Source organism: Narcine bancroftii, chromosome 8 (genome assembly GCF_036971445.1).
Source record: "Narcine bancroftii isolate sNarBan1 chromosome 8, sNarBan1.hap1, whole genome shotgun sequence".
Lineage (NCBI taxonomy): Eukaryota > Metazoa > Chordata > Chondrichthyes > Torpediniformes > Narcinidae > Narcine > Narcine bancroftii.
Window position 1 is genome coordinate 2,330,934 of NC_091476.1, and position 20,132 is coordinate 2,351,065.

Consider the following 20,132-nt stretch of genomic DNA (forward strand, 5'->3'; position numbering starts at 1 on the left):
TATTCTCTCCATTGACATCAGGATCCCAATTATTATTGTGGACTGAGGGGACTGATAGAGGCCAACAGTGCAGTAAGATAAAAGAAAGGAAGGGTGAATCTACTCAAATTGTAGAGGTAGTGATTTGAACAAGATAAAAAATGAGACAAGAGTGAGGATGAGTGTAAACTCACTGTTGACTTTAAGTTATCAATTGTTACGTGTATGATGCCCAACTTAAATTGCAATTTTGCAGAAGCTTCAGTAGTAGCCTTCCAGCAATGAGGTAGGTTATCCCAAATTCATGCTCAACAGGGATCACCAGCCTCACTCTCCTTTGATTTCTGAGTCTTGGCCCTCAGTCTCTCTGTTCTCTTTCATCGTTATTTCCCTGCTCACAGGAAGTGTGGAACATGCATTCTTCATTGTCCTATCCACTTATGTCACTGCTTTCAGGAAACTATGCATTTGTGCCAGTATATTTGCTAGTACATTATGCATTAGTCCACTGGGAAATTGCAAAGCACACACTCACTGCACCAATATCCCACAGGGGTTTGCCAACAGGCAGGTGAACCCTTCCTCTCCTCATCTCCATCTCTGATGTGTGAAACCCAGTCAAACCCAAGAGAGAAAATGTCAGGGAATGTGCAAATTACCACCAGTAGAAAATCCAGGGTGAAGTGTGGCTGCTTGTAACTGCTTGATAACAGCATTGTTCATGTGAAATAGCAGGGCACTGTTGAAATTTAGAACTTTAATCCTGCAGCTGTTCATTACAGATTTAAAAATGTTACAGTATCTTGCATTAATGGATTATTGATTTACCATTCAGAAAGTAGGTTAGATATTAATCATGTACACAAGTATGGGTTGATTTGCCTGGAGAGCACTCCAAACAAAATTTTTCTCTGTATCTTGTGACAATGTTCAATGTTGAAATGTTTACTCAACTTCTTTCTCTACAGAAGCTGCCTGACTTGCTGAGTAGTCCCAGCAATTTATTTCAGAAATGTTGCTGGGAATTGTCTGAAGGAGTTGGGCTGTTGACAAGTTTGAGGGAGTGTCTGTGGTCTTTCGATCTTTCTGTCTGATAGTATCTGTCTGCTCGGGTCAATGCCTTTATCCATCTACCAGAGCATCCTTGCCTGTCTCTCTGTATCAGTTTGCCAATATTTCTGCCAGGCTGTCTGGCACACTGTCTGCAGGTTGTCTGGCACCATCTACAGGTCTGGTTGTTTGTCTGCAAGGCTATCCACCCAGCCCAAACATCCAGCCTGTTATGCACCATCTCTGTCTACTGGACTGTCTAGCATTGTCTGCCAGGTTGAGTGGAGTCATCTGCCTGCACCCTAGCTGCAAAACTGTCTGGCTCCATCTCTGTCTGCCAGCAACCATCTGGTAATCTGTCTGCCAGGCTGGCTGGTATCTTGACAGTCTGCAACCAGTCTGCCTCTCTAAATGGCCCCCCGTGTGTCTGCGCCCTGACTGTCAGAATGCCTGTCACCCTGTCTATCTGCGCCTTGTCTGCATGCACCCGGTCTGCCAGGCTCTGGTATTCTGTCCGCCACCTCCATCTGCAACCAGGCTCTCCGGCTCCGACGACGAGTCGACGTGCGAACGCCGAGCGTCACTCGGTGTCAGAGGGCCGGCTAGTGAGCAGTTCTCTGCTCAGCGTAATCGGACACTTCTGGCTCGGAGCAGCCCGACCTGCGCCCCTGTCCGCCTCGGGAGAAGTAGAGGCGCTCCCCCCGCCCCCCCCCACCTCACCTCCTTTCCGTCACCATGGCCAGCGCCCCGACACTACTGCTACTGTGCACCGGCCTGTGGCTGGGGCAAGGTAAGGACATGTTTTCTCCCTTTGGGTGGATCTCTTCTAACGGGCTCATTGACGCATTGTCCGCGCTGCGTTACTGTAGCAGGCAGAGTCCCGGTGGAGTGGCTCTGCTTCCCGATGGGAAGCACTGGCGTTGGGCTGAAGTCGGCGCTTGGATGTGGACTGCGAGGTAACAATGGGGCTCGGGTTTGGTCCGCCGCACTGCGTCTGGTGGGGAAGTCCCCGCCGGCCCTCCGGTCCCTTCTCGCTGTGTTCGTCACTCCTGGTACCCGGGCAGTGCCGTATTTACTTGGCGGTGCGTGTTGCACCGCAGAGAACTCAGTCCGAATCTGCAGCTGGGAGACGGGGTTAATTGGACACTAGACTCTCTCATTTCCACCCCCCCCCCCCCCCCCCCCACCACTACTACTACGGACACCATCTGTCTCTACTCCCTCTCCCCTTCTGCTCCTACTCCCCCTGCCCTCTACCCCTACCCCCTTCCTCCCCTGCCCCTTCGCACTCTGCACGTGGCAGTCCCCCATCTGACCCACCCCTCACCCGCTGCACCCTGGTGCATGCGTCTCCTACCCTTCTTGCCCCTGCTCCCTTCACCCCCTGCCCCCTACCCTCCTCACCCTCCTGTCCCCTACCCCCTTTCTGCCCCTGTCCAACTCTGCACCCTTCCACACCCCTGCCCCTCCTGCCCCTTCCTCGACCTTTCTCCAAGTTTGCCTCCTGAGAACCCAACCCTTGGATTACACTTGGGGAGGACAGACTCCAAAAGGCCTTTGCTCCTCAATTACAAGATCTTTTAACCAGCTTTCGAGATTTATTTCAGTTCAGTAAAGCTCGAGTTAGCATCACCTCTTTTACAAGTTACATGATTCATCAGCACCTGTGTGGAGTGCAGGGTATGATTTTTGTTTCTCACATTGATGTTTGAGCAATATTTAACTATCAAAACTGGAAAGGTTTATAATTCACTGAAATTATACAGCACTTGACAAAATGAAATGCGGTGTCATGTCATAGCTTTACAGGAAAGAAGCTGGCCATAACCTATTATGTTCATGCTTTTTTGCCCATCCATGTTGATATCATTTTTCCGCAGTAGGATACCTTGATTACTTGGCTGTCTCTTATACACAGTGATTGTATCTGACTCCACCGCCTCCTTTTGCAACAAAATCCAGATATCTGTGCAAAAAACAAATTCCCTTCAAATTTCCTTTTACTTCACCTTCTACTTTAACCCTGTGTCCTCCAGTTTTTTCACACCCTAACAGGGGATAGTCAATGTTAGGGATATTGATCTTCAGAAGAACATTTGAGGTGTATGAAATGGGCATGATGGTGATTTGCAAATAAACAAAAATTACCTTTCCTTTTGTAATTTTACTTGATAAAAGATTGTTTCAACAACTAAAGTGAGGATGAGGTTTGGGAAGGTTTTTGATGTGGTCTGCAAAATTAATAACATTGAAGTACTGCCAGAATAAAGTAAATATGGTATATATTGTAAAAATGTGTTAAAGTTGAAATATAAAGTGGCCTTAAGTGAAAGATTGCAGGTGGTGCAGCTGTATTCAGTGTTTATCGGGTTAAATGATGCATTTTTCTAGAAGACAGTGTCTTCAAAGTCACTGTAGGTGCCTGGAGGACAAGATGGAAGAATATGATTCCTGTACTCTGCTCAGAAAGAAACTAGGAGTATTGTTTCACTCAGATAAAAATAACAAAACTGAACATGAGTTTACACATTATGTAGCAGAAAATTCTGTATTTGAGAAATGTTCCAGCGTACATTCACTGGGATGCCCTGAAGAGCAATCTTACAGGATTTGTATTTAAGATTAAAATTATTTTGGTAAGAATCCTCTCACATTTCTCCCTTGTCCCTATCCCATATAATTTTCTATTGGTCTAAAACTCATAAAATTCCATTAATCTGACACAGGACTCTGGGGATGCTAGATGATCGTATTTTCCAGAGTATTGGATATAACTTCTATTAATATCCCCAATCCACTTTTAATATTATTTGAGTGGAAAAGTAAATTGAACAAATTGTGCAGAGGATATGGACAGTCTGCAGAGAGACATAATGATCAAGGATCTGGCATATGGTTTATAATGTTGGCAGGGTGAGGTTATCCACTTTGGAAGGAAAAATGGAGGATCAGAATATTATTTAAATGGAAAGCAATTGCAGTATGCTGATGTGCAGAAGGACATTGCAAAATGTTGGTTTGCAGGTACAGCAGGCTATCAAGAAGGCAAATGGAATGTTAGCCATCATTGCTGGTGGGATGGAATTTAAGAGCATGGAGGTTATGGTGAAACTGTACAAAGTACTGGTGAGACCACATCTGGAGTACTGTGTGTGGTTCTGGTCTCGTTACTTGAGGAAGAATGTTCTGGCTTTGAGGTGGTGCAGAGGAGGTTCAGCAGAGGTTCCTACAAGGAGAGATTGAGTCATTTGGGACTGTACTTGCTAGAATTTAGAAAAATAAGATAGGATCTTATAGAAACCTAAAATTATGAAAGGCGTAGATAAGATTGAGGTAGTCAAGTTGTTCCCATTGGTGGGGGAGACCAGAACTAAAGAAGATAGCGTCAAGATTCAGGCCAGCAGATGTAGGAAAGAGATGAGGAGGAACTGGTTTTCCCAGAGGATGGTGAATCTGTGGAATTACCTTCCTATTGAAGCAATAGAGGCAACCTCAGTAAATAAATTTAAGACAATGTTGGATAGATTTTTACATACTAAGGGAATTAAAGGATATGAGGAAAAGGCAAATAGGTGGAGATGAGTCTATCATCAGATCAGCCATTGAATGGCGGAGCAGATTTTATGGGTCAGATGGCTGAGTCCTAATCTTTATGTTCTTATTAAATGTTCAAAAGTATTATGATACATTTAGTAGTGTATCGGATAGGTTTAAAGGTAGCATGTGAGTAGAAAAGAACAGGGACACTGAACCATCAGGATTTCTGTATAATCAAATCTCAGATGATCAAAGTTTAGCTGTATACTGGGAGCCATTCCCAGTGATGTTCTGATGCCTTTTCATTTATTGCTGACCACCATCATCCAATTCAACAGAAGATATTTCCTGAATGCCACAGTGAACTGGAAATGAGTTGTGCACGTTGATTTCCAGTGTGGTGGGGTTAATACGTGATAGAATAAACACTCAGATACAATTGGAATAATTACTTAATGAGGAGGTGATGGATATTTTTGGTTCCTTACATAAGTGTATTGTAGGTGGATTGTGTTTAAAAGACCTCACAGTATGATTACAACTATCCATGCCATTGTGTACAACATTACAACTAACAATGGGAACACTGTCCAACCATTCTCTGCTATCCAATAAAGCCATCACTTTTCTGGTCATTGGCCTCAACATTTTCTTGTTTGATTTCCACAACTCCTGATTCTCCTCTGATTCAAAACTATTCATCTCAGACGTGCACCACTTTCACAGGTATTCTGGGTAGAAAATTCCAAAAATTCGCTCATATCTGGGCAAAGAAAATCTCAGTATTAAATGGGTGCACTGTTGTCCTAAGACCATGCCAGCTCATTCAAGATTTTCCTTCATGATGGAAAATGTTCTCATAGTATCCCTCCATCCTATTAAGTACCTCAAATGTACATTTTGGTGAATACATACATAGAAAAATGTGTAAGACAATAAATTCATTATCATCATTCATTAAGAGTAGCTTTCATTCTTTCAGCTCCATCCACTTCATCTTTTCATCTTAGGCATCAATCTAATGGGCCTTATCTGTGCCACATCTGAATAAGTAGACCAAAACTGTACACAGTACAGAGGTGTGGTCTCACCAAAACCCTAACCATTTAATAACAAGATTTCCCTACTTTTAGCCTCTAAACCTCTTGCAATAAAGACCAGCATATCATTTCGCTTCCTAATTATTTTCTATACATGCATGCTGAGTTTTATTAAAGAATTTAGAACAGTGCCACAGGGGAACAGGCCCTTTGATCTATGTCTATGCCAAAAGATGTCTAAATCAGATTAAGCATTTCATCTTGCTCATGATAGGTATCCCTCCAACCCTTTCGATTCATGTGTCCATCTAAATACCTCTTAAAAGCAACTATTGTATCTGGTTCCACGACAACTCCCATTTCAGGCAGCTACCACATTCTGCATTTAAAATAAATAAATAGATCAATATTTGCTCCACACACCTCCTCTTAACTTTGTCCCCCTCACCTTTGTTATGAGCCCAGAAGACCCCAAAACCCAGCAACAATAGATATTCACCAAGACAAATGGTTACTTAAACAAATGTTGCTTTTAATTATCTTTTAACATGAAAATAGGATCACACTCTTGACTTAACTAACCAAACTTAACGCCCTTCTAATTCTAAGCACACATGTATGTAATGTGTGTCTAAGTTCACAGTCCTTCACCTCATTCCTCCATGTTCACTGATTGCAGGCAATTCTTAGACTGTGCACAGAATTTAACATTTATAAAGTTCACCAGGCTTTGGTGCTTGAAAGGTAAGTGGTTACCACTCAGGAAGGTTCTTGTCGGTTTTCAGAGAGAGATTTGTTGTACGCTGGACACCCAGCCACTTCAGTGTCTTGCCGAAGAAACTTGCCACCTCATATTTCTCCAGATGATAACTTCTTTCTTTCAGATCACCACAGAGTTCCTTTTTGTTTCCTCTTGCATGAACCACAAGGGCTTTGACCAGGCTGAACGAAGAACTCACAACCCATCTTCCAAATGGGTTTCCCACAAGCTTGCCAGCTTGTCCTGTTCCAGTCCCATTTGCTGTTGCTGCCTGTAACACTGTAGAACTGATCTCTGTGTGTGTGTGTCTTTGACACAGAAAAAAAGCCTGTTTGATTCTCTCTGCTTGCAAAACCACATGACCCACCGAGAACAGCAAGTTCTACTCCAGACAGTCTCTTGGGCACCCTGTTGGTCCCAACATGTCTAGCATGAGCAGAGCTCCAGTATTTTAATAAGATTTGTTTTAAAGTGTTTGTATGTGACCTACACTAACAAACCCTGCCCCAATTTATCTCCCCAAAACATAACTATATTCTGTCACACCTTAAATGCATGTACTGAAGTGTCTGACACTTTTACCCTGGGGAAAAGATTCTGACTGTCCACCTTTCCAATGTCTCTTATAATTTTATAAACCTCTATCAGGTCTCCCCTCATCATCTTGTGTTCCAGAGAAAAAAGCCCAAGTGTGTCCAATCTCTCCTATAACTCTCACTCTTTAAACTAGGTGACATCTCGTTAAATCTCTCTGTACCTTTTCCAAAGCATCCACATCCTTCCTGTAATGGGGCATCTAGAATAGCACACGGTATTCTAAGTATGACCAAAGTTGTATACAACTGCAACATAACTTCCTTACTTTTATACTCACTGCCCTGCCCAATATAAGCAAGCATACCATACCCTTCTTTACCATCTGATCTACTTGTGTGGCCACTTTCAATGAACTATGGACCTAGATCCCTCTGCACATCTGAGCCCTTCCATTAACTGTATGCAGAACATCCACTTTTGACTGCCCAAAGTGCAATGCCTCACACTCGTCCAGGTTAAATTTCACCTCCATTTCTCTTCCCATATCTGTAACTGATTTATATTCTGTCATCAGGTAAAAACATTACCTCAACTCTGCATTCACATCCACCCATAGTAACGGCACAGTTCCATGTCTACCTAAGTCTGATTCAAAAATATTCAGACTCTGTTCCCATTTTCTATTTGAGGAAGGAATTTCCAGATGTTTGACTTCTTGTGAATGTTTTTTTTTTAAAAAAGCCTAATCTCTTTTAAATGGTTATTTTTAAACAATGACCTTTCACAAGAGGAAACATAGCTCAATTTTACTTTTTATAGTTTCCCCAACCCACACAATAATGAAAACTCTTCTTTTTTGTATTGCACTATAATCACAGTGTTTGCAGACTTTCCTGCTTAACTCCAACATCATAAAAGCAGCAATATTTGATGAACATGTCAGGGGCTGGGATTGCATCTTAAATATTTTCACAATCTACAGATCCAGTACAAATGACTGTAGTTCTAACATTTTCAAACTTATTAGATCCACACACATATCAGCAATTTTTATCTGCATTCAAGATTTTGGAAGGCATCTAAGGTTCAAAGGTTCCTTTTTATTGTCATATAATAATACGTTTAAAATGTAATTTATATGATATACTTCAACTCTTGTCTCCTGTAAGGCAAAGAATCACCATGATCATTGCCCAGTGCACCTAACAGTACACCTAACAAGGAAAAGAGAAGCAAAAGAGAGTTCCTTCGGAGTCATTGAGTGTACATGGATTCACCTCCAGCACTCCCACAGCTTCTGCAGCTTCACAGAAGCCAGTTCAAACCATTAGCAACCCAAGCTCCAGATCCAAACCTCCAATTCGATCAGGTAGCCAAGGCTCTTTTGGAACCCTTCTTAAGCACCTTCTCAAATCTCGATTGCATGAGTCAGTGTCCAGCAGCCCACAGCCTGTGTGAGTCCTTCAACTACAAGCGGCAGCAGCCTGCAGTTGTGCAAGTCCTTCGACCACAACACCAGCAGCCCATAGCCGAACCTTTACAGCTCTTTAACAGTGACACCTGTCCTCCTCAGAACTAAATTGGAAATAACTTTGGATAGGATTTTGCAGCTTCAATGTAACTGAGTGCTTTACCTAGATCCTTCAATTTTTCTTATCTAATTCCTACTTATGGCAATGCTGTACACAGCAGATTAGTAACCCAGAGACTTGTGCAAACAAAACAGAGACTACAGTTCTGATCCCAGCTTGGCAGGGTTAGAAGTTAAGTTCAGATCATTTAAAAGTCTGGAATGAAGTTATAAATATAGAACATAGAGCATTGCAGCCCAAACAAGCCCTTCAACCATGATGTTGTCCAGATCTATATTTTTAAACGTTTTCAACAATCTAAACTTCCCTATCTCACACCTATAACCCTCTATTTTTTCTACATCCATGTGCCTGTCCAAGAGTCTTTTAAATCTCCAAATTAAACCAGCCTCCACCACCACACCTGCAAAGCATTCCAGGCACCCTCTCCTCTGTGTAGGAAAAAAAAACTTGCTCCTGACAACAACTGTAAACTTTCCTCCCCTCTCCTTAAACAGATATCCTCTGGTATTTGCTGCTATCACCCCAAGAAAAAGGTGCTGGCTGTCCACCCTATCTATGCCTCAGATTATCATCCATCCTTACCTGGTCTAGCCTACTTGTGACTATAAATTAAGAGTTAACCATTAAGTTCTTTCAAATAGTGCATTGGTGACAGCTTTTCAATGATAGCCATGGCTGGGCAGTAAACTAATGAATTGTTTATTAATATCACGGGTACTGAGATACAGTGGAAAAACTCTGTTTTGTGTGCTATTCAGACGTCAACTCATACTTAAGTACAACAGGTAGACTAGGTATGGCTAAATAAAAGGTTGAAAAGGTTTCAAGTTTATTTTCTGGAGTGTTGGAGAATGAGGGAAGATTTGACAGAGATGTACTAAATTATGAGGGGTATAGAAAGGGTAGATACAAGCAGCTTTTTTCACTGAGGTTAAGTGAGACAAGAATGAGAACGAGTTAAGGGTGAAAGATTAAATATTTAAGGGGTACATTATGGGAAACTTCAGTCAGAGAGGGGTGAGAGTGGAATGAGCTGCCAACGGAGGTAGTGGATGCATGTTTAATTTTGACATTCAGGAAAAAATTGGATAGAAACATAGATGGGAGGGGTATGGAGGGCCATGGTTCAGGAGCAGGTCGATTGGACTCGGCTGAATAATAGTTTGGCACGGACAAGATGAGCTAAAGGGTCTGTTTCTGTGCTATAGTGTTCTATGGTTCTGATAGATCAAGTGAACACATGGAGTCCTTTGCCCAAAGAAGGAGAATTGGGAACTAGAGGATATAGGTTGAAAGCAAGGGGGAAGAAATCAATAGGAACCTGAGAGGTAACTTTTTTTTTGCGCAGAGGGTGCTAGGTGTATGGAATGGGTTACTGTAGGGGGTGGTTGAGGCAGATGCTATTGCAATGTTTAAAAAAACATTTGGATAGGTACATGGATAGGTTGAGTTTAAAGGGTTATGGACCAAATGCAGGCAGGTGGGACAAGTGTGGGTTGAGCGTTTTGCTTCGTATGGGCCTGTTTCTATGCCGTATGTCTCTATGACTGTCAGGATACAGTGTTGCAGAGAAAAGCACATTTAAGGCAGTGCAGGGTCTGTGTTGAGGTGGTTTTATGAGAATGAGAGACCTTCTTTTGCTTATTGTAGGTCCATTCAAGAGTCTGAAAGAGCAGGAAAAGAAGCTGTTTTTGAAGCTTGTAGAATACTGCCGCACCTGTAGGAAAAAGGAATTTCAGGGTTGTATATGATGTCATGTACGTACTCTGACAATAAATCTGAATCTAGAAGCACAAAAATGCAGGAGAAACTCAGTAGTTCACGCAGCATCCATAGGAGGTAAAGCTATATAACTAACGCACTTTTGTAATCTATGTGTATGTAGACTGTGATTTTTTTTTCTGATGTTGGGCTTGGTCAAATGCCACTTGGTTTTGTGCAACAATCAATTGAAATTAATCTCTATGTTCATTGATAAACTCTGTTATTGTTGCATCATGAAGGACCTTCAAATTTTCTCCAAGCAACTACCACCTTCCCATTTAGTCTGCTGCTGAATACTTCTTACCTTGTTCAATCTGAAGAAAAATCCTTGAATTATTTTTTAAAATAAAGGTGTTGGATGAGATTAGATTGTGGCACGTAAATAGGGTGTTCTACCTGACCGCCTTGAGCTGTATCTTTTGCTTTTTTTAAAAAAATTTTTATTTTTCACACTATAAACCACATTGATCAAGATACATACATTTTCCTTTTCAAATTTATACAGTGTCATTTTCTTCCCCCCCCCCTTCCCATCCCACCCTCCCTACCTCCCCTCCCATTCATTTAAAGTTCAGAATCTAAGATACATTAAACCCGTCAAACAATGTTGTCACTCAATAAAAATAAACAAGAAATTCCACTGAGTCAATTCTTTTCATTCCCTTCTCCTTCTGTCATTTAAGGTGGTAGATGTCCCCGGTAGGTTTTCTCTATTGTGTTTCATGTATGGCTCCCATATTTGTTCAAATATTGTAATATTATTAAATTATATGTTATTTTTTCTAACGGAATACATTTATTCATTTCTATATACCATTGTTGTATTCTCAAGTTATCTTCTAATTTCCAGGCTGACATAATACATTTTTTTGCTACAGCTAAGGCTATCCTAACAAATCTTTTTTGTGCACCATCCAAATCAAGTCCAAATTCTTTGTTTTTTATGTTACTTAGGAGGAAGATCACTGGGATTTTTCGCATATTGCTTTTTGTGATTTTATTTAATATCTGGTTTAGATCTTCCCAAAATTTTTTCACTTTCTCACATGTCCAGATTGCATGAATTGTTGTTCCCATTTCCTTTTTACAGCGAAAACATCTGTCAGATACTGTTGGGTCCCATTTATTTAACTTTTGAGGTGTAATATATAGCCTGTGTATCCAGTTATATTGTATCATACGTAACCTCGTATTTATTGTATTTCTCATAGTTCCAGAGCATAACTTCTCCCATGTTTCCTTTTTTATCTTTATATTTAAATCTTGTTCCCATTTTTGTTTAGTTTTACCATTTGTTTCCTCATTCTCCTTTTCTTGCAGTTTAATATACATATTTGTTATAAATTTTTTGATTATCATTGTCTGTAATCACATATTCAAAATTACTTCCCTCTGATAACCTCAGACTGCTTCCCAATTTGTCCTTCAAGTAGGATTTCAGTTGGTAGTATGCCAACACTGTATCGTGAGTTATATTATATTTGTCCTTCATTTGTTCAAAGGATAATAATTTATTTCCTGAAAAGTAATTTCCTATTCTTTTGATCCCTTTTTTTCTCCCATTCTCTAAAGGAAAGGTTATCTATTGTAAAAGGGATTAGCTGATTTTGCGTCAGTATTAGTTTTGGTAGTTGGTAATTTGTTTTATTCCTTTCTACATGAATCTTCTTCCAAATATTGAGCAGATGTTGTAATACTGGAGAATTCCTACGTTGTACCAATTTTTCATCCCATTTATATAATATATGTTCGGGTATCTTCTCCCCTATTTTATTTAGTTCTAATCTAGTCCAATCTGGCTTTTCCCTTGTTTGATAAAAATCTGATAGGTATCTTAATTGTGCGGCTCTTAATAATTTTTAAAGTTTGGCAGTTGTAAGCCTCCTTGTTTATACCATTCTGTTAATTTATCTAGTGCTATCCTCGGTTTCCCCCCTTTCCATAAAAATTTCCTTATTATTTTCTTTAACTCCTTGAAGAATTTCTCCGTCAAGTGTATTGGCAATGCCTGAAATAGGTATTGTATCCTTGGGAAAATGTTCATTTTAATACAGTTTATCCTTCCTATTAGTGTTAGTGGTAAGTCTTTCCAATGCTCTAAGTCGTCCTGTAATTTTTTTCATTAGTGGATAATAATTGAGTTTATATAGATGGCCGAGGTTTTTATTTATTTGTATACCTAGGTATCATATTGCTTGCATTTGCCGTCTGAATGGTGATTATTTCTTAAATTTTGAGAAATCCGCATTATTCATTGGCATTGCTTCACTTTTATTTGCGTTAATCTTGTATCCCGACACTTCTCCATAATCCTTCAATTTCTTATGTAATTCTTTTATTGATATTTCTGGTTCTGTTAAGTATACTGTAACGTCATCTGCAAATAAACTGATTTTATATTCCTTGTCTTTTATTTTTATCCCTTTTATTTTATTTTCTGTTCTTATTAGTTCTGCTAGTGGTTCTATGGCTAACGCGAACAATAAGGGCGATAGTGGGCATCCCTGCCTTGTTGATCTGCTTAAGTTAAATTGCTTTGATATATATCCATTTACTGTCACTTTCGCCAATGGCCCCTTATATAATGCTTTAATCCAATTAATACATTTCTCTGGTAAACTGAATTTTTGTAGTACTTTGAATAAATAATTCCATTCTACTCTGTCAAAGGCCTTCTCTGCATCTAAAGCAACCGCTACTGTTGGAGCTGTATTTCCTTCTACTGCATGAATTAAGTTAATAAATTTACAAATATTGTCTGTTGTTCGACTTTTTTTAATAAATCCAGTTTGGTCTAGATTTACTATTTTTGGTACATAGTCGGCTAATCTGTTTGCTAATAGTTTAGCTATTATCTTATAATCTGTGTTAAGTAAAGATATTGGTCTATATGACGCTAGTGCGAGTGGATCTTTCCCTGTCTTTGGTATTACTGAAATTATTGCTGTTTTGCATGAATCTGGTAAGCTTTGTGTTTTATCAATCTGGTTGATTACTTCCAGGAGGGGAGGAATTAATAAATCTTTAAATGTTTTATAGAATTCTATTGGGAATCCATCCTCTCCTGGTGTTTTATTATTTGGTAATTTTTTTATTATCTCTTGTATTTCTACTATTTCAAATGGTTCTGTTAATTTATTTTGTTCCTCTATTTGTAATTTTGGTAGTTTAATTTTAGTTAAAAATTCATCTATTTTGTCTTCTTTCCCTTCGTTTTCAGTTTGGTATAATTGTTCGTAGAATTCTCTGAAGTTTTCATTAATTTCCGTTGGATTATATGTGATTTGTTTGTCTTTTTTCCTTGATGCCAATACCATTCTCTTAGTTTGTTCTGTCTTAAGCTGCCATGCTAGAATTTTGTGCGTTTTTTCTCCTAGTTCATAATATTTCTGTTTTGTCTTCATTATGTTCTTCTCCACCTTATATGTTTGTAGTGTTTCATATTTTATTTTTTTATCTGCCAATTCTCTTCTTTTAGTAGTGTCTTCCTTCATTGCTAATTCTTTTTCTATATTTGCTATTTCCTTTTCCAACTGCTCTGTTTCCTGATTGCAGTCCCAAAGTATAAACTTATCTTTCACTGATTCCGTATTTATTTCAAAGTACATTTTAATTTGTCTTTCAATTAATTCTCTAAAATCCTGCCTTTTAAGTAGCATGGAGTTTAATCTCCATCTATACATTCTTGGAGGGATGTCCTCTAACTCTATTGTCAATATCAGGGGTGAGTGGTCCGATAATATTCTAGCTTTATATTCTGTTTTTCTAACTCTGTCTTGCATGCGAGCTGATAACAGGAATAGGTCTATTCTTGAGTATGTTTTATGTCTACCCGAATAATATGAATATTCCTTTTCCTTTGGGTGTTGTTTCCTCCATATATCCAAAAGTTGCATTTTTTGCATCGATTTAATTATAAATTTGGTTACTTTGTTCTTTCTGTTAATTTTTTCCCCCAGTTTTATCCATGTTTGAATCCAAATTAAGGTTGAAATCCCCTCCTATTAGTATGTTCCCTTGCATGTCTGCTATCTTCAAAAAAATATCTTGCATAAATTTTTGATCTTCTTCGTTAAGTGAATATACATTGAGTAAATTCCAAAACTCCGAATATATCTGACATTTTATCATTACATATCTCCCTGCTGGATCTATTATTTCCTCTTCTATTTTAATTGGTACATTTTTACTGATTAATATAGCTACTCCTCTAGCTTTTGAATTATATGATGCTGCTGTTACATGTCCTATCCAATCTCTCTTTAATTCCTCGTGCTCCATTTCAGTTAAGTGTGTTTCTTGCATGAATGCTATATCAATTTTTTCTTTTTTCAGTAAATTTAGCAGTTAGTTCCTTTTGATTTGGTTATGTATTCTGTTAATATTTAAAGTCATATAGTTCAACATAGCCATTTCATACTTTTTTTAATCTTTCCTTTCTGTTTCCTCACGACCACCTTTCCTCCTTATCCATTTCTGCTTTCTTGTTTTGAACACTTTATAAGACAACATTTCTAAAACATCAAACATTTCCCTTATTCTCCTATCTAAAATTTCTTTAACCCCACTATCCCCTCCCCTTCCTGAGTTGCCCTTTATCCCTTGTCGGGCAACCACATCTCCCCTCTCCATTTCGATTTGCGAATTCACTCGCAAGCGTCAACTGATTTCGCAGTGACTGTAACTCCTCCCCACCCAGCCCCCCCCAGAAAAGATTTTAATTTTCATATATAACAAAGGTCACTCTCTTAATTCCCTCCTTACTTCCTCTCTTCCCTTTCTTTCCCTTATTAATTCTTATCTATACTCTATATATTTTCCTTTAAATACGCATACACTCATGTACACACATATATACATACACACACACACATATATATATATATATATATATACATATATATATATATATATATATATATATATATACACCCATATACACACATACATATAGTTCGTGGTCATTTTTGCTCTCGTTGCATGTCTTCATCTCTCTGTCTGTTTTGTAGTTGTTCTGCAAATTTTCGTGCTTCCTCCGGATCTGAGAATAGTCTGTTTTGCTGCCCTGGAATAACTATTTAAGTACCGCTGGGTACTTTAGCATAAATTAGCATCGAGTCCACGCTGCTGAAGATCCAGCTGCACTGGGTGGGTCATGTCTCCAGAATGGAGGACCATCGCCTTCCCAAGATCGTGTTATATGGCGAGCTCTCCACTGGCCACCGTGACAGAGGTGCACCAAAGAAAAGGTACAAGGACTGCCTAAAGAAATCTCTTGGTGCCTGCCACATTGACCACCGCCAGTGGGCTGAGATCGCCTCAAACCGTGCATCTTGGCGCCTCACAGTTTGGCGGGCAGCAACCTCCTTTGAAGAAGACCGCAGAGCCCACCTCACTGACAAAAGGCAAAGGAGGAAAAACCCAACACTCAACCCCAACCAACCAATTTTCCCCTGCAGCCGCTGCAACCGTGTCTGCCTGTCCCGCATCGGACTTGTCAGCCACCAACGAGCCTGCAGCTGACGTGGACTTTTTACCCCCTCCATAAATCTTCGTCCACGAAGCCAAGCCAAAGATATCCTTTTTTCCATAGGATCGCTTTTGCTGTATTAAACTCCTTTCTCTTCTTCAGGAGTTCAAAACTTACGTCTGGATAGAAAAACATTTTTTGACCTTTGTATTCCAGTGGCTTTTTGTCTTCTCTTATTTTCTTCATTGCTTTCTCCAATATATTTTCTCTTGTTGTATATCTTAGGAATTTTACTAAAATGGATCTTGGTTTTTGTTGTGGCTGTGGTTTAGGGGCTAATGTTCTATGTGCCCTTTCTATTTCCATTTCTTCCTGTAATTCTGGTCTTCCTAGGACCCTGGGGATCCAATCTTTTATAAATTCTCTCACATTCTTGCCTTCTTCATCTTCCTTAAGGCCCACTATCTTTATATTATTTCTTCTATTATAATTTTCCATTATATCTATCTTCTGAGCTAACAGCTCTTGTGTCTCTTTAACTTTTTAATTAGATTCTTTTAATTTCTTTTTTAAGTCCTCTACTTCCATTTCTACGGCTGTTTCTCGTTCTTCCACCTTGTCCACTCTTTTTCCTATTTCTGACATGACCATCTCTAATCTATTCATTTTTTCTTCTGCACTTTTAATTCTTCTTTTTATTTCACTAAATTCTTGTGATTGCCATTCTTTTTCTGATTCCATATATTCTTTAAAAAAATATGTATCCATTGTCTTGCCCTTCCCTTCTTCTTCCATTTCTCTATGTTCTTCTTCTTCTTATTCTTCCTCTGGGTTGGTCATTTGTTGTTTCCTTGATTTCTTTTTATTCTCTTCTTTCTTGTTCTCATTATTTTCTATGTTCTCTTCTTGTTGTTGTGTTGTAGCTGTCATTCTCAGCCGTGGAGATCGACTCCTCAGCTGGTCCCCCCTCCCGTCAGTGTTTTTTCTGTCATGCGCATGCACGATTGCGCACTTTTGCTTGGCTCCGTGAGCCATTTTTGTCGTCCCGAGCTCGGGACTTCGACTGACCTGAGGGAACGGGCTTCTCTCTCCGCGGCGGGCCTCCTCGGACAGGTAAGGCCTTCACCTTCTTCCGATGTCTTTTCTTCTTCCCTTCTTCCCGTTGCTTTCGACTTTTCTTTCTTCGCTGCCATTTTCTTCCCACCTTTACTTTCACCTTATTTTAATTTTTGTGTTTGTGCCTTTGTGTTTTCTGTGTTTTTTTAAAACTTTTCCGGAGAGGGCTGGAGTTCCCCGACCGCCCACTACTCCATCACGTGACTCCTCCGTCAGCTGTATCTTTTGCTTCCTGTGAAGCTAATACCATTTCTGTACTTCTTAAAGTATTTTACCTCCATGAACATGATTGTAAGGTCAAGTTTGAACTCTTGTGGTCTAAACACTTGCATTTTTCTTCTACAGTCATGCAGTAAAGGAAATAGCAGCCTCCCAATAGCACTGATAAATTCTTTTCCTGAAAAAAATGTTTAAGCAGCGATGTTGATACCTGCTATAAAATAAAAAAAATTAAAAATAACTAGTTTAATGAGAATTTTCTACAGCAATATGTGGATTAGTCATACTTGGAAACGGACAATATTGTACTGGGTAATAAACCCATTGAAATAAGTGAGGTGTCGGTATGGGTATTCTTTGGGACCAGTGACCACAATTAGATAGCTTTAACCCTTTGAACTCTGGTCATTTTAAACTTTAATAATGTAAACAGTACTCCAGACTGGGTCCATGAGTAAACTACAGTATGAGCCAGCTGGTGATTGGGTTTAAAACCAGTCCCGGAAAACAGGGACACAGAGTATATGTGTTTGTAGCCCTTGTAAGCAGGAATACTGAGTCCAAAGATTTAAGGTAATTATAGAAAAGGATAACACTGATTTTCAAGTGGGAATTCTAAAATTGGGGCAAGCCTAATTTAGACATGATTAGACAGAAGTATTTCATTTCTGTGCCCTACACTCATGCACACATATCTGTCCATGGGCTCGTACTATACAATCAAGGCCGCCCATAAATTGGAGGAACAACACTTGATTGTCATCTGGCCACTCTACGACTTGATCCCTTAACATTGACTTCTCCACTTTTTTGCTAACCTACTCTCTTTTCTCCCTCCCTTCCTTTTTCTTTCCCCTAGCTCTCCACCCCCCTTTCCTCTCTCATCCCAGAGCCATCCCTCCTCCCCCTGCTTGCTGCTGTCTACCTATTACCTCCTGCTTTTGGGAGCATGCTCCTCTCTTACCCTCTCCCCTACCATTTTGTGATGGCTTTTGCAAACAGTATTTTGTGAATGTATTTACTATGGAGCAGGATAAATAGTAGTGGGAGGTAACTCTAAATAGCCTTGGCCCTCGGACATGTTTGTATCAGGAGTGAAGCAGTATTAGCATTCTGAAATCATCTCCATATCTGGATCAGATGCTTCCCAGAACATTGTGAGGAGGCAGGAAGGAAATCATTAGGGCCTTAACAGACATTTTTACTTCATCACTGAGGACAGGAGAAATTCCAGAGGACTCTACAATGGCAAATATTATGTTAAAAGAACTGTAAGGATAATCTGGGTAACAAAGCCAGATAATATAGCACAGTAAAAGTCCATTCCAACCATTGACAGGGTGAATGGTGAAAGACCATTTCCCTGTCATGGTGAGTGTGGAATTAAGGAGCATGGCTTTGGGAAAAGGGGTCAGCCACTTCCAGTGAGAGGAAGAGGGGAACTTTCCCAGGTCAGAGAGGTAGAAGTTGGTAGGAATAACTTGTACAAACATCTAAATGAAGAGCAGGAGTTGGCCACTACCGTCCTCATGCCTGCTGGACAACTTAATTCTATCATGGCTGATCTACTCTGCATTTCTGTTACCCAGGTTCACCTTTCAGATCCTTGCTGTAAAAATAGTCAAACACTCTGCTTCCATTGTCCTTAGATCAAGGGATGCATAGATCATAATCCTCTAAGGCGAAAAAAAGTCATCTCATCTTTGTCTTAAATAGACAACTTTCTATTTTTAAACCAAGACCTCTAACATTACATTCTCCCATGCAGGTAACATCCCCTTCACTTGTACCAGTCACTAGCCTTCCAGACCTTATATATTCCAACCGTCCCCTCTCAACTTTTCCAAACCCCAGCTGACATAAGTCTGGTCCGTAATACCTTTACTTTCAAGTCAAACACCTCATTCCAGATATTTGGTCTCGTAAACCCTACCTGAACTTCTTCCAACAGGCTTTGTATAAGGTGTCCAGAATCACAGACAGAGGCCAGAGATAGTCTCATCAATGTTCTGTGTTGATGTCATGAGCTCTTAGTAATGAGAATTTATTTATTTATTCTAGATGCCACCCTCCTCAACAAGAGGTTATGCCCTCTTGTCTTAAATTCTTCTACTCTAAGAAACTACTATTCATGTTTCCGTGCCTCTTGGGATTTTATAAATCTCTATAAAGAACTCCTTTCAACGTCCTACACCTTAGATGATGTGTATCATTGAATTCACAATGGGCTGAGGATGCTCAGTTATTGAGTACATTCGAGGCTGAGATTGAAGGATTTTTGGATGAAGGAAATCAATGGGATTAGCCAGATGGTCCTGGGGGAGAAGATTGCTGGTTACCTTGCAGAACTGTGAAACAAGCATCTTTTTCTATATTCTTAGATTCCCACATCCTTATGTTCTCAGTAATTATCTTATAATTCCACACAGTATGGCGTAGCAATGTTCTCACTGCCTCTTGGGACCTGATGTTTATCTGGATAGAACTACCATAGTTGTAAAATGAAGCAAGCAAAAACTAAAACAACCATTAAGGAGCTGATAACTCTTCAACATCACACAGTGAAAATGAGGGGGGTTAAACTGGGAAATAACTCATAAAATAAAATAATAGGTAAGACTAGTATTTATAGAGGACCCTTCATGATGTCAGATGGCTCTAAAGCTCAATACAGACATCAATTGTTTCCCACTTTGCAGTTAGAAAGAAGAAAATTTGATAGTCAATTTACACACACAGTACACATGTAAAATCTGGAGTGTTCATGATCAAGTAATTGGGCAACACGGTTAGCGCAATTATATTCTTTTTCTTTGGCTTGGTTTCGCGGACGAAGATTTATGGAGGGGTATGTACACGCTGATCTTTGTGTGTTTCTTCAGGTGGTTGTTTTTCCAGACTCTTTTGTGTCATTTTCCAAAGGCGATGATATTACAGTGCCAGTAACCCAGATTTGAATCTGGGGCTGTCTGTAAGGAGTTTATGTGTTCTCCCCCTGAACTGCGTGGGTTTCCCTCGGATTTCTCCGTTTTTTTCCCATCCTTCAAAATGTATGGGATTGGAGG

The 20,132-nt window shown here is 39.7% G+C and overlaps 1 protein-coding gene across 15 annotated transcripts in view; it reads left to right on the forward strand.

Annotated features, from left to right (window-relative positions):
* LOC138740247 (CD99 antigen-like protein 2) overlaps positions 1-20,132 on the forward strand; it is a 224,114-nt gene that overhangs the window by 53,470 nt on the left and 150,512 nt on the right. For 2 of the 15 annotated variants that reach the window (XR_011342767.1, XR_011342766.1), the window contains exon 5: positions 8,073-8,272. The exons of 11 other annotated variants lie outside the window; for them this stretch is intronic. Coding sequence is in view for 2 of the 4 variants with exons in the window: in XM_069892606.1 (XP_069748707.1) it covers positions 1,765-1,819 (55 nt within the window). In the remaining 2 variants the exon portion in view is untranslated. 2 more of the 15 variants (XM_069892606.1, XM_069892607.1) reach the window with 2 other exon arrangements.